General features: G+C 53.7%; 1 protein-coding gene across 1 annotated transcript in view; it reads right to left on the reverse strand.

The window, feature by feature from the left end:
* The window catches only part of Dgkz (diacylglycerol kinase zeta), a 41,238-nt gene extending 34,223 nt beyond the window's left edge, over positions 1–7,015 (reverse strand). The window contains exon 1 of the mRNA XM_047516233.1: positions 6,461–7,015. Within this exon, the coding sequence (XP_047372189.1) occupies positions 6,461–6,672 (212 nt within the window). The 5' untranslated portion in view covers positions 6,673–7,015. The remainder of the gene's footprint in view (positions 1–6,460) is intronic.
* Positions 7,016–13,165: the final 6,150 nt, after the last annotated feature.

The following is a 13,165-nucleotide window of genomic DNA, read 5'->3' on the forward strand; positions in this document are numbered from 1 at the left end:
AAAACCTGCCAAGCCAGCCTCCTTGGCCTGACCTTCAGGCCTCCTTGGGCTCTGGAGCCTCTTACTTTCTTGCTTCTTTGTCCAGGCTTTCCCTAAAGAGATGTTCTCTCAATTCACATGGTGCCCAAGCATGATTCACAGTAGGTGCTCAATAAACAGTTCTTTCTTCTCTCTCTTTCATATTCACTTTAACATGCAGTCCTGACCCCTGCTGGTCTATTTTGCCTGTGAAGCTCTGCTGGCCTGTACCTTTGATATTTGGTCAATTAAAATCTCCATTCTTAAAACTCCAATCCAAGCCACAGAGCTGGAAAGGTAGAAGGAGCCCCAGAGTTCATTAATTCACACTATAGCCCTTTGCTGTGTGACTCTGGGCTAGTCATAACCTCTCTGGGTTGGACCAGACAATTTCTAAGATTTCCTCTAGATCTGACCATTTCATTTCAATCTTCTTCCCTGATCTCCAGGTTTCATTCATTCATTTAAATGACAAATATTTTATAGATACCAACTAAGTGTCAAATGCTGTTCCTGAGTCAGCATGCCCACCTCACGGACTTACCACTGACCCTCACTTTTGTTCCCAATAACATTGTATAATTTGATTTGTACACATTATTCTTGTCACCTTATAAGATTCTTGAACCCTATGTTACTCTTCACGCTGTGCTGGGTACAAAATTATGTGCTCAGTGACTTTCTACAGAACTTGAAATGGTTTTGACTATAAATGTCCAAAAAGCTGAGTGAGGGAGGGAAACTGGCTTCTGGTTGCATGAGTGACTCTGGGGAGACATGGAGGGTTTTGAAAGTCTAAGTCCTGCCCCAGAAGCTAAGCCTGTGGTCCAGATACTTGCTTTAGCCCTTGGGAGCAACCCAGAGCCTGGGAGTACCTGCTGATCACTGGTCCCTGCCCAGGTGCTGGGCCTCTGCCCCCTGCTGGAGCAAACCCGAGGCAAGCTGCAGGTGCTGCTGGCTAGTGACAGATGGGAATTTGATTAGGCTCTTCTGTGCAGCCTCGTTAAAACATGAGCAAAAGGAAATCTGGAAGAGGGACTGGGGACCCTCTCCCACTAGGGCAAGAGGACCCTGGGTACAGTACTGGCAGCTCAGTCATCAAAGGTGGACTTCTAACCACCATCTCTTCACGTTTCTTTTTGGCGCCTCTCAGGTGCTTGGGCTGGAGGTGGGAGAGTTGCCTAGGTGAATCTCCTCTTACCCTGGGCCAGCAAGGGCCTACCCTGGGGAACTTCCTTCTGCTCCCAGTTTGGACTGTGTCCAGCACCGAGGCCAGGATCAGCAGGCCTCCCACCCTTCGAGGCTTCCACCCTCTTGTAGGTTCATAAGCCCTGATGACACAGGCATGGTTCAGTCCCCTCATCCACTGCCCTCCACCAGTCCCTTTACCCTTCCAAGGATACAGTCACTTAGTACAAAGTCCAAAGAAAAGATCCTCCTGGATGAAGGGCCAGACCCTTGGAAGCCTGACAGGGTAAAAAGGCTTTGGAGGGAGACAGATCTGAACCTGGTCCTGGCTCTACTGATTTCTGGTAGTGCCACCTTGACAAATCACTTAACTTCTCCAAGGTGTTTCTCATCTCTAAATTGCAGCCTTGTGGCCTTCCAGTCCTGGCCGACTCTCTGTGCTGTGCTCAGCCTTCCTTCCCCAAGCATATGTAGGTCAAGAGCACCTGTCAAACACCCCAGAGCCTAGGAGACTCTAGTCCCAATGCCACCCTTACCTGCTTTGGGTGTCACAAAAGGGGTTCTCAGCCTGCCCTAACCCTCACCTGGGATCTGGACCCTCGAGGGTTCTTTCTGAACACCTGCTGTGAAAATGTATCAACTGAAGCAAAGAGGGGACTCCTGCCTAGGCTTTTGCAGGCCACCACCTCAGCAGCGCCCCATCCCACCCCAAACTTGGGCTCCAGTTGCTTCTGGTACAGGAACTCGGCTGCTTGGGGCACATCCTAGCTTCTTGTGTCAAAGTGGGGTCCCCATCCCTGCACATAGGCCTTCAGGACAGGCCTGGCCCCACCTCTGGGCACTGCCCTCTCTGGCCTTGTCAGCAAGATCCTCCATCAGAGGGGAGGAAGGAGTTCCCGGCAGGGCCTGACCCCGCCCTTCCAAAGGAAGGAAAATGGATGGACCCCCAGCTTCTGGCTTCCTTTGGCAGAGGCCCCCTCCCTCCTCCTGCTCCATCTCAGCTCTCTGCCCCCGGTTTTGCATTTTTAATTCGGGACAGAATGTGATCTCTTCAGCTCCTTGCTTTATCCTGTTGCTATTTAAATTACAAATCGGCCCCATCTCCCTGTCACTCTTGGGTTATTTTTAGCTTCTGGTAAATAGCAGCAGGGAGCGTAGGATCAGGTGCCCCTCCCATGAGGAACTATGTCCCCGGCACCATGTGCCCGCAGCAGGGGGCACGCGCTCCATCCCAAACTGGGTCTCCAGTTGCCCTCCCCACCACCAGCCCTCTGCGGGGGTGGAGGGGGCAGAGGGAGGACCACAGGCTGGAAGAGGCATGCGTGCTCAGTCCTTGCCGTCTCCTTAAGCTTTGCCACCCCCAGGTCCCATTACTCATCCACTGCCCAGGACCAGTCTCCTCTGTGACACACCAGGGGGGTCCAGCTATCCAGGGCAAAATACCTGCATCGTGTTTCACCCCTGCTTACATCTCTTATCCGCCTTACCCTCCCCAGCCTCGCTCTAAGTGGGTGTCATTGTTCCCATTTTCCGCATGAGGAAACAGGGTCAGAGTTGTACTCTAGGAAGCCGCGGGGCTGGAATCCGGAACCCAGGTCTCTGACCTGGAAGCCTGTGTGCATGTGTGGGGAGTGCAGGTGCCTCTCTTGGTGGAAGGCAGGACCACTGTGTCCCTCAATGGCAGGTTCCAAGTGTCCCCATCAGCTGATTTTCCCCGTGTTTGCCCTGTCCCTTTCACTAGGTCAGAGTTGGTAAACCATGGTGGCCCCTCAGCTGTATCTGAACTGCTACCTGTTTCTGTAGGGCCCATGGGTTAAGAATGGTTTTTACGTTTTGAAACCGTTGGAGAAGAAGCAAAAGAATAATATTTTGTGACAGTGGAAATGAGATGAAATGTAAAGTTCAGGGTCTGTAAATAAAGTTCCACTGGAACCCAGGCACACCCACTCGTTTACACATGGGCTATGACTGCTTTTGCACCATTGTGGCAGAGTAACTGTGACAGGGACCATGTGACTGGCAAAGTCTAAAATATTTACTGTCTGGCCCTGTATGGGATCATATTTTTGTCAAGGGAACGGATCATGTCCCAAACTTCCACCTCAGCAGTGCCTGGCCCAGGGCCAGAACTCCAGGTTGAGGTGCTGATTCTCCTTGGAGACCCTTCTGAAACAGCACAGGGAAGCCCCCTGCCAGCCACAGCCCAGGGAGTCAGCTCCCATTTTTCTCCCCTTTTCTCCTCTCTCCAGCCCTTCTCTCTCTCCTTTGGCTTCTTCACAGGTGAAGCCAGGGGTTTCCCAACCTGCTCAACTATCAAAATTACCTTGGAGAGGTTTGTCCACTTGAGATGTTCAGGCCCAAACCTATACTGCCTATACTGGGATCTCCAAGGGTAGGGTTTAAGCATCCATTTTAAAGGACATTCCTAGTGATCCATTTTGGGAACCACTTAGCTTAGTTCCAGAGGTCTGAGTTCTGTTCATCTTCTGGTTGGTCTGTGTAGACCACCTAACACCCTGTCCCCACTTTTTTGGGGCTAATTGCAAACCAAGTCCCATTTAAACCAAAAAAGAGTCCTGCCACACTCCATGTCCCCTTGCTTAGTTTCTTGCCTTCTTATTTTGTGTGTGTCAGGGATGTGTGTGTGTGTGTGTGTGTGTGTGTGTGTGTGTGTGTGGTACTGGGGATTGAATCCAGTCACTGGGGATTGAATCCAGTCACTCTACCACTGAGCCACATCCCCAGCCCATTTTATTTTAATTTTGAAATAGGGCTTTGCTAATTTGCACAGGCTGACCTGAAACTTGGATCCTCCTGCCTCAGCCTCCTGAGTCACTGGGATTACAGGCATGTGCTACTGCAATGGGTCATCTTCTTTCCTTATTGCTCCTCCATCCTACCCCTTCCTCCTGCCCCTGCCCTTCCAGGTGTCTGAGGTTTTGCTGGCACAGACTTGCTATCTCCCCATGGGCCTGAAGCAGCTGCCAGGGCTACTTCCAGTCCACCCAGGCATTGGAAAGAGAGGGAACCTATTTCTCAGAAACCTCCACACCCCTACAAGCTTCTACTGTCCTGCTGAAAGCCCCGCTGGTACTCACTTGCGTCAGAAGCAGCCAGGCCTCAATTCTGCTTCCGCTTCTGCCCCTGGCCCTCAGAGTTTTGTGCCCCCGCATTTCTGCCTAAAAGCCTTTTCTCTCTGTGGAAGGCTTGCAGCTGCTTTTCTTAGCAACTCCTCACAGCGGGGTGGGAGGTTTAGCTGCGAGCCAGAGCTACATGGAACTGTGGCAGGCGGAGGATGTGAAAAGGGCCACCAGGGGCCTGAGTGCCTGCCAGCCCCAGGGCGGCCTGTACAAGGAACAGCAGCCTGGGTCATCAGGCCTCTCAGGACGGCAGCCACATGTGAGGGATTAGCCCCAAAGCACTGCCTGTTCTGCTGGGGTCCCCAGAGACCTGAGAGATTTGGAGGCCCCAGGGTTGCTACCTATTTCCCAAGGTTTCTTCTGTCCTTTCTGCAGGGGGCTCTCCTTGCCTTGATGCCTTGTCCAGCTCTGGTCTAAGAGTGTGTGAGGGGGCACTCTGCCCAATCTGTTCTGGCTCTGTCTTCTGCAACCTCACACAGGTGACCCGGAGGCCTCTTCTCTTCACAGCCAGAAAAAAATCTACAACTTGGTTACAGTGCATCCTTGGTGACTGGAGGCACCAAGTCTGGGCTGTGGAGGAGCCTCTATTCTAGAACCACCTGAGAGAATCACAGTGTGTGTGTGTGTGTGTGTGTGTGTGTGTGTGTGTGTGTGTGTGTTCTCATGCACAGAGCATCTTCCATGTCAGCTCTTTAATTCTTCTCTGGTCCCTACCTACTAAGACTTTCCCTGACACTGGCCTTCTTTCCAAATTCAGGGCCTGTTACTATCTGACCCACAGCCAAGAAAAATCTTGGGGCCATCCCCTGGTGTTACAGGTGAAGAGCTGAGGCCTGAAGAGATACTGTCAGTTCAAGGACATGCATCAAGTTGCAGGCAGAAGTGAGAATACAAACCAGGTCTCCTGACTATCGCACTAATATTTCTTACGGGATTCATTCTGCATTCTCTGCCCCGTTCCCTGTCAGTCCTTCTGTACTTCCTCCCCCAGGGGGACCTTCAGAGGCGTCTCTATCTCAGTCAGTCACAGGATGGATGATGTACTTCTCAGCATGAATTTCTGGAAGAGCCTGGTAATGGAGCCCAGCATACCCGTGATTCCCAGAGTGAAGGTAGAGCCCCTGGGAATCTAACCCATTTCCCATTTGCTCTGAGCATTTCCCTTCACAATGGTGGAAAAATCCCTTCTCCAGTAATGGAAGCCTGATGGCCTCACAACCATTAAGAACGGTGGGGCCCTTTAAGCTCCCTGGGGTGGGTCAGTTTTGTGATGCATCATCTCAGAAGCTCCAGGGAGAACCAGAACAGCCTCAGACACACCTCAATCCCCACCCCATGGTTGTCAACAGCAGGAAATTTGACTTCTTCAGCCAGCTTGCTGACCTGCTGGACCCTCAAAAGGAGGTCTTACTGTGGCAGGGACTTTAGAGGGGCAACAAATCCAAGTGGAGACTCTGATCTGGGAAGGCACCAGGAAGGGAAGGACAGCCCTGGCTGCCTTGCCCCACTCCCCCAGCACCACCTTTGTCCTGAGGGGTGGCCCTCCCTCTGGGCAGAGAGGGCAGAGCAAGGGAAGCTGGGAGTTACACGCAGAGGATGGTTTAGCTAAGATGTTTGGTGGGCACAGAGACATCCCCTCACCACTGTTTACACCAGTGACAGCCTGCTGTAGCGCCGGGGCCAGACAGGGATTCCTGTCTCCATCTCTAGGCAGCAGGATCTCAGCCTTGGTGGCCGGGAGCGTCTCACGTCTGCAGTCCAGTGCCTAGCATACTGGGGAAAGGCCTGTTGAATGAACAGGGGTTCTTTTTTTCCCCCAGAAGGAGAGCCAACGGCATCTCCCTGCTCTTTCCAACAGATAGAAGTTTGTAAGAGTCATGTCGGTGACCATCTTTCTCAGCACAGAGGCACAGCGCTTGGTACACAGTTGGCACTCAATGATTACGTGCGGGATGAATAGGGCTTGCAGAGTTCATGCAGAGAAGTCGCGACACCCCTTCTCCATCCCCAGCAGGGTCAGGCAAGCGACGGGCGCTCGCTGCAAGCTACTTCAGGGCTGACTGCTGGGAGGGGTGGTCCCGAGCGCTGCGCTCCCTCGGCCCCCACCTCCTTACCTGTAAGACACCTGCTTTCGCAGGTGCATCTGGCGGAACCGCTCCTCCATCGGGGGCGCAGCGGCCATGCCCCGGGGGCCTTCGGGCCAGGGCAGCGGGACCTCGGCCTCCTCCCCGCGCCTGCAGCGCCTCCGCACCACCTCCTCCTCCGCCGCCCGGCCGCCGCTGGCCCCGTCCCCGCGCGGCCCTCCGCCGCCCGGGCCCTCGGCCATCCTGCGGCCGCCTCCTTCCCGCGGCTCCTGCGGCCTTGCGGGGTTCCCTGCTAAAGTTCAGAGTCTCCGGTCCGCCTGGGCCCGGGGCGCGAGGCGGGGAGCGAGGGAAGTGCAGGGTCCCGCTCGTCCCTCGCGACGCCGGCGCTCAGACGACAGGAACAGCGGGACGCTGGGCGCTACGCCGGGGAGAGGCCGGGGGGATCCTCCCGCGCCCCGGGGGAGTCCCCGGAGGGGGTCGGGGTGCTGCGTCGTGCGCGCAGGGGCGCCCCCCGGACGGTCGGAGCCTGCGTGCGAGCGGAGCCCGAGCCCGGCCGGCGAGCGTGCTCCCGCCGCCGCCGCCGCCGCCGCGCACCGGAGTGTCACCTTAGAGACACCCGCCACCCCGTGGGGTCTGGAGGGAGGGCGCCGCCCCGCCCAGCCAGCCCGGCTGGGGGCACTGAGGGAGCGAGCCCGGCCTAGCCGGCCGCGGGCACGAAACTCGCGGGTGCGCGAGGACGGGTGTCGGGGGCGCTGCCGGGGCCCACCTCTGAGCCCCCGCCCGCGAGCCGGTACCGGCTGCTCGGCAGCTGCCAATCATCGCCCTGCCCGTCACTCAGCCGCTGTGATGCACCCCCCCCCCCCAACCTCAGTCCCGCGTTTTCCGGCTTCTACATTCGCTGCTGCAGCGGGCAGGTGGAGGGGGGGCAGGGGCGTGACACGAGCCAGCTTTAACCCCGTCTGCGCCATGGGAGTTTAGAGATTCAATTGGATTTGGGGAAGGGCCAAAAGAAGGGGAGTATACCCAGGGACGCCTCGAATTTGGGGATGACCCAGATTGTGGGTCAGGATATATGTAGGCCTAGAGCTCTGTACTCCCGGGCTGAAGAGGGACCCAGCTGCAGGCGTGTGTAGGCAGATAGCTCCTAAACCTGGAGCCCTCAGCTTGTGCCTGGCTGGGAGTCCTTCAGGCTAAAGATTCAGGGTGTCCCAGAAGGTAGAATCAGGTTCCTGGGGGCAGAAGAGAGGAGAAGCCAATGCTAGAGGAAAGGACTAGAGGCCCCCTTGAGGTCTATCTTGGGTTATTTCCCCTTCTTCCCTGGCCAAGGCCAAGTCCCATGATCCCTCCTTGCTCCCATCTCCTCTTTTCCTTGGGTGGTTCATCATCTGAACCTTTTATCAGGACTGGGATGGGACCCTCGCTACCTTCTCAGATCTGATGCCTATGCATAGCCCGAATTCATCTTTCTGAAATCCACCTTTGACCACAGCATATATTGTCCCCCCTGCAGTATACAGTGGGTCCCCCTTACCTGTACTTTAGCCTGACATCAAGGCCTGCCTTGATCTTCCTCCATCTCATCACCCATTCCCGTCCATTCTTGTCCTTCCATGCATCTGTGCTCCTTATTGTGGAAACTAGCCTTAGGTCTATACGGCATGGTACAGGTTGTGCCCTGCATCAGAAATCTGCTCGTGGAGTTTAAATTCTGATTTTCTTTTAAAAGCCTCCTCTTCCAGGAAGACTCCCGGGATAGCTCCAGCTGAATGGCTTCCTCCCGGCCCCTGATGCCCTCTACCCCGGATGTTTATTTGTCTAGTCTGTGTCTTACTCTTCCCCACTGACCTGAGCTGGGAAGGTGACAGGGACCAGCCTTATAGAGAAGGAGAATAGGCTGTTCTGGGGTTCCCTGATGTCCAGCCCATCAGTGGCTGTCCTGCTCTGTGCCTTTGCCCCCATTGCCTGGAGTAGGTCCCCATCCATGTTCTGCCTGTGGAAAGTCGGTGGTCCATCTCCAGAGCCACCTCTCCAAGCTCCCCTTCCAATACTCCAGTACAGATGCTGACAACTTCCTGGGCCTCTCTTCCGTCATCCCCTGCATACTAACAATAGCTACATCTCATTTGATCCTCACCACAACTCTGGATGGTAGATATTATCATTTCCTCCATGTTACAGAGAAAGACAAGACGATGTCATACAAGAGATTTATTTGTTCAAGATGGCTCAGGCAGCAAGGATTTAAAACCAGGTCTTCTGGTACCCGAACAAATGCCCCTTTCCACTCTTTTATGTTGCTGCCCACACAGTAGCAACCATGGTGGTGTTCGCTTTCCTCTGATCTGTGAGGTCCCTAAGGGCAGGGGCCAGGCTGCTTAGATTCTGTCTCTCGCCTTCTCTCCAGCAACCTCTATTGGATGAATAGGATTGGATTAAACTTCTTGGCCACAGAGGAGTTTGTCCTAAAGCCAAGTTTGAAAGATGTCCTGCTGTGGGGGGTGGGAGGACTGGGCACTTGGGAGCGCCCACCCAGCTGTCCTTGGGACTGCCCTTCTTGGAGTCTTGGCTCCTGTTTCCTGGCGCAGGCTAGCCTCCTACACCATGAATTATGGTAGTTCTGGCTGGGTTTGACATTCACTCACCAGCTGCCTAGCTGCTGGGTTTCCAGGTTGGGTTTTTGTTTAGTTCTTTCCCGCAGAGCTCTCTCCACTCAGTCCTTTTAAAAGTGAGACTTCATTCCACCATGCTCACACCTCCCCACTTAGGACCAGCTGCTGACTGCATTATCCTCTGGCAGTGGCTCTGCCCTCCTCCCAAGAAGAGAGGAAATATGCAGGTCCCCTCCCTTGACCAGCCTCACCACCTTCTGTAGTCTTTTCCAGTTGCAGCCCACAGCTGATCTCCAGCCGGTTCATTACCTCTGTGCTCAGAGAATAAGTGCTCATGTCTACACGCAGGCTTTCAACTACCCCTCCTAACAGCCTTGTGAGGGTGGGTACTGTTTTCCAGATGAGAACACTGAAACTTGGAGGTGGGATACTTGACCACATACTCAGGTGCAACGCGGACCTCCGAGCCCCTGCCTTCACTGCCACTCTGATGACCAAGCGACTGGTTCCTTCAGAGCTCAGTTCCCAACCGGTCCCCTCCACTGCTGAGAAAGACCCAAAGGTACCGACAGCTGATAGGTGCTCAGATTAGCTGACCACTCCTAGGCTTGTCCAGCCCCTCCGGGATTGAAGGCTGTACTTGCTCTCCCTGCTGCCAGAGCTTTGGTTTCCAGGTATGACAAACGGTTTGTAATGGTAATCTCAGCAGGATGATTGGCACTGGAAAAGCCACCACATGTGCTGTGGCAAAGCAGGCTGCAGGACTAACAATAGCATGTGGGGGCTGCAGTTCCATTGCCGGAATGCACCAGGGACCTGCCCCCTTAGAGATGGTGCACACAAATGAGGAGGCAGTTATCAGTAGGTGGCTTGTGGGAGGGAACTAACCCTGCGCCCCAACACAGGCTGGGAAGACTGCTTGGGATGGACTGGCAGAGGGAGGGGATCCGGATGACCATGGTTTAGCAGCGGGCTCTCTGGATTAGTTGCTCATGGGTCTCGTGCTGTGATATAGAGCTGAAGAGGAGGCTGCCGAGGAGAGGGGGGCAGCATGCACTCTAAAACCCAAAGGAGTCAGGGTCGGATACCAGCTTTGAGACTAATAGCTGCACGAAAAATACCCTCCCCTCAGGGTTATTTTGGTTTCTGACTGGGATATAAAAATTCTCCATCTGATGCCTGGTGCATGGTGACTAGTCAAAAATGGGAGGGCGACAGGTTTCAAGTCCTTTAATCTCAGGAGCTGTGTCTTGTTTGAGTTCCAAGGTTAGCACAGTCCTGTGCACCTAAGGGTTACCCAGAAAATATTTGCTAAACAAGTGAATTAATTATGAGGGGTCAGACCATTCCCCCCCCATTCTTCCAAGTGCCCTTTTCAAACTGTCCCTTCTCTCCAACTTGACTCCCATGCCACCCCCCGTATTGCCCCACCCCGTACCTCCCAGTTATTGAGGATGCCCTGTTTCCTGTCTCCTGGCATTCCACACCCACTAAATGTCCCCCTTCTGCCCAGGCCTCTTCAGGATCCGCTCCCTGGATCCATCCCCATCCCTCTCATCCATCTTTCCCCCTCTTTGTGACACCTTCGTCATTTATCCTCTGTTGGCTCTTTGTGTTCTAGAAATAACCATGGTCCATGCTCTCTCTTGTGAAAAACAGCCCTGAACTGCTCTCGATGTCACCCTTCTAGCTGCCACCCTCTCTTCCTTCACCAAGTCCCCCTAAAGAGACTACATCCCATCTTCTCTGTCCTTCATTTCTGTCCCTCCCATTCTAGCTTCCACTGTCTCCTGCCCCAACTCTTCCCTGACACAGCTCCCACGAAAGTCAAGGGTCCCTCCTCACTTCCTCTTCTTCTCATCGTCCCCAGCCTCTTGCATGGCATGTGACAATGGCCACCCTCCATGAAGCTGTCTGCTCCATCCGTTTCTGGACACTCAATTCCGGTTTCTCGCCCCTTTCCCACCGTTTCTTCTCAGTCTTGCTCCGTTCTTATCCACTGTCTTCTCTGGCTTTCTGCTTCCTTTTATGCAGACCCCAGTCTCTAGCGCACCACCTGGGGGCTAGTCATTCTCATCTCTCCTCAGCGGGATCCCTTTCTCCCAAGTCCTAGGCGTGAAGGCTGGTGGGAATGTACTGGCTGAGACTCAAAGGTCAGATGTGCAAAAAAGAGTTCTCTTTCCCTCCAGACCTGTTCTTCCTCCTGTATTCCGTGTCTTGGAAAACTGCCTCATCATCCAATCAGTTCTCAGACACCAAAATGTCATTGTCCTTGCTCTTGAACCCCACAACCAATCTGGTGTCAGAACCTGGTAACATTCCTTCTGATCACCTCTGGAATTATCTCGTTTTCCCTTCCTCCTCCCCTCCCCCCTCCTCCTCCTCCTCCTCTTCTTCTCCTCCTTCTGCAGTTTCTCCTTTCTTTTCCTCCTCCTCCTTTTCTTCCCCCTTCTTCTTCTCCTCCTCCTTCTCCTCCTCTCCCTCCTTTTCCTCCTCCTTCTTCCTTCCTAGTACTGGGGAAAGTGCCTTAAAAGTTATTGTTAAACCAGGAGTGGTGGCACATGCCTGTAATCCCAGTGACTCAGGAGGCTGAGGCAGGAGGATGGTAAGTTGGAGGCCAGCCTCTGCAACTTAGTGAGATCCCTCTCAAACTAACCTATAAAGGGCTGAGAGTGTGGCTCAGTTGTGGAAAGCTTCTGGATTCAATTCCTTAGCACTTTGTGTCAGTGTTGCCTCTCATGGTGCAGCTGATGTTGCTCCCATCTCCCTGTGGGCTGGGCGCTGTCTGTCCTAAGCACTGTGTGGAACTTACCTGGTCCAGTCCCCACGGCCTCGTGCTTGGTGTTCAGTCCTCGTTTTTCAAAGGGAGAAACGGAGGCTCAGGTTACGGCACGCCTTAGTTTCCTGTGCTGAATGACAACTTACCATCAACATGACAACTTAAAAGGGCACACATTTGTGATCTCATTTATGGCTCGAGTCCTGGCACAGCTGACCTGGGTCCTCTGCTCTGGATATGACAAGACTGTAGCCCAGGTGTCATCTAGATTGTGATTCCACCTGGAGCTTGGGAACCTCACCTGAGCTTGTTCAGGTTGTTGGTGGATTCAGGACCTCGATGCCATAACACTCGGGTCCTGGAAGCTGTACCTCTTCACGACGTGGTGATTCGCCCCATAGCCTGTAGGAAAGGCCCAGTTCCCACTAATCCAGGCCCAGCCAAGAGCATCTCCCTTTTTGATGATCTCAAAATCAGTTGATATGGAACCTTAATTACACTGCAAAATCTTTTCACTTTTGCCATAAAGGGCAATCTAATTATTCACAAGTCTTTCCCTACTTGGAGGGAGCAGATTAAACAGTGTGGACACCAGAGGGGAGGAATTTTTTTTTCTTTTACTTTTTTTTTTTGGTCCTGGTGATTGAGTCCAAGGGTGCTCTACCATTGAACTATATCCCCAAACTTGCCATCCTCCTGCTTCAGCCTCACAAATCCCTTAGATTCCAGGTGTGTACCATCACGTGCCCAGGAGCAGGAATCTTTGAGGTCATATTAGAATTCTGCCTACCACACCCAGCTAGCACGTGGCAGTTCCAATACTCAAATCTGGTGTTTTGTTTGTTTTGTTTTGTTCTTGACATCGTCTTCTGTTATTCAGGCTGGCCTCGAACTCCTGGGCTCAAGCGATCCTCCTGCCTCAGCCTCCCGAGTTGCTGGGACTACAGGTGCATACCACCACGACAGCTCCAGCTGTGCCTTCATCCAGCTGAGGCAGAGGACCCAAGAGCTAAGAAACTGGGAGGTCTTGGGAGGACGGAGCTGGGGACAGCACTTAAAAGTGCCAAGCGCAGTACCTGGCCTATGCCAGGGGCTTGATACTTAGAGTTGCCAAAGGCCAAGATGGTGGCTTCCAGACCCTTCTGCTTCCAAACTCAGCAACTGCAGGTTTCTACAGCAGCCTCGAGGTGGGGGAATCGCAGAGGAATTCTTTGTCTAATCTGAATTTGGTGCCCGTTTGGCAGAAGCAGCCCCACCCAAATATAAAATGACACCTGCCTCTCACCCCGATTCCTCCATCTCGCTCCCCTTTCCCCAGGAAGAAAGGCACAAAGTCCAGAATTGATG

Source organism: Sciurus carolinensis, chromosome 11 (genome assembly GCF_902686445.1).
Source record: "Sciurus carolinensis chromosome 11, mSciCar1.2, whole genome shotgun sequence".
NCBI classification, from domain to species: domain Eukaryota; kingdom Metazoa; phylum Chordata; class Mammalia; order Rodentia; family Sciuridae; genus Sciurus; species Sciurus carolinensis.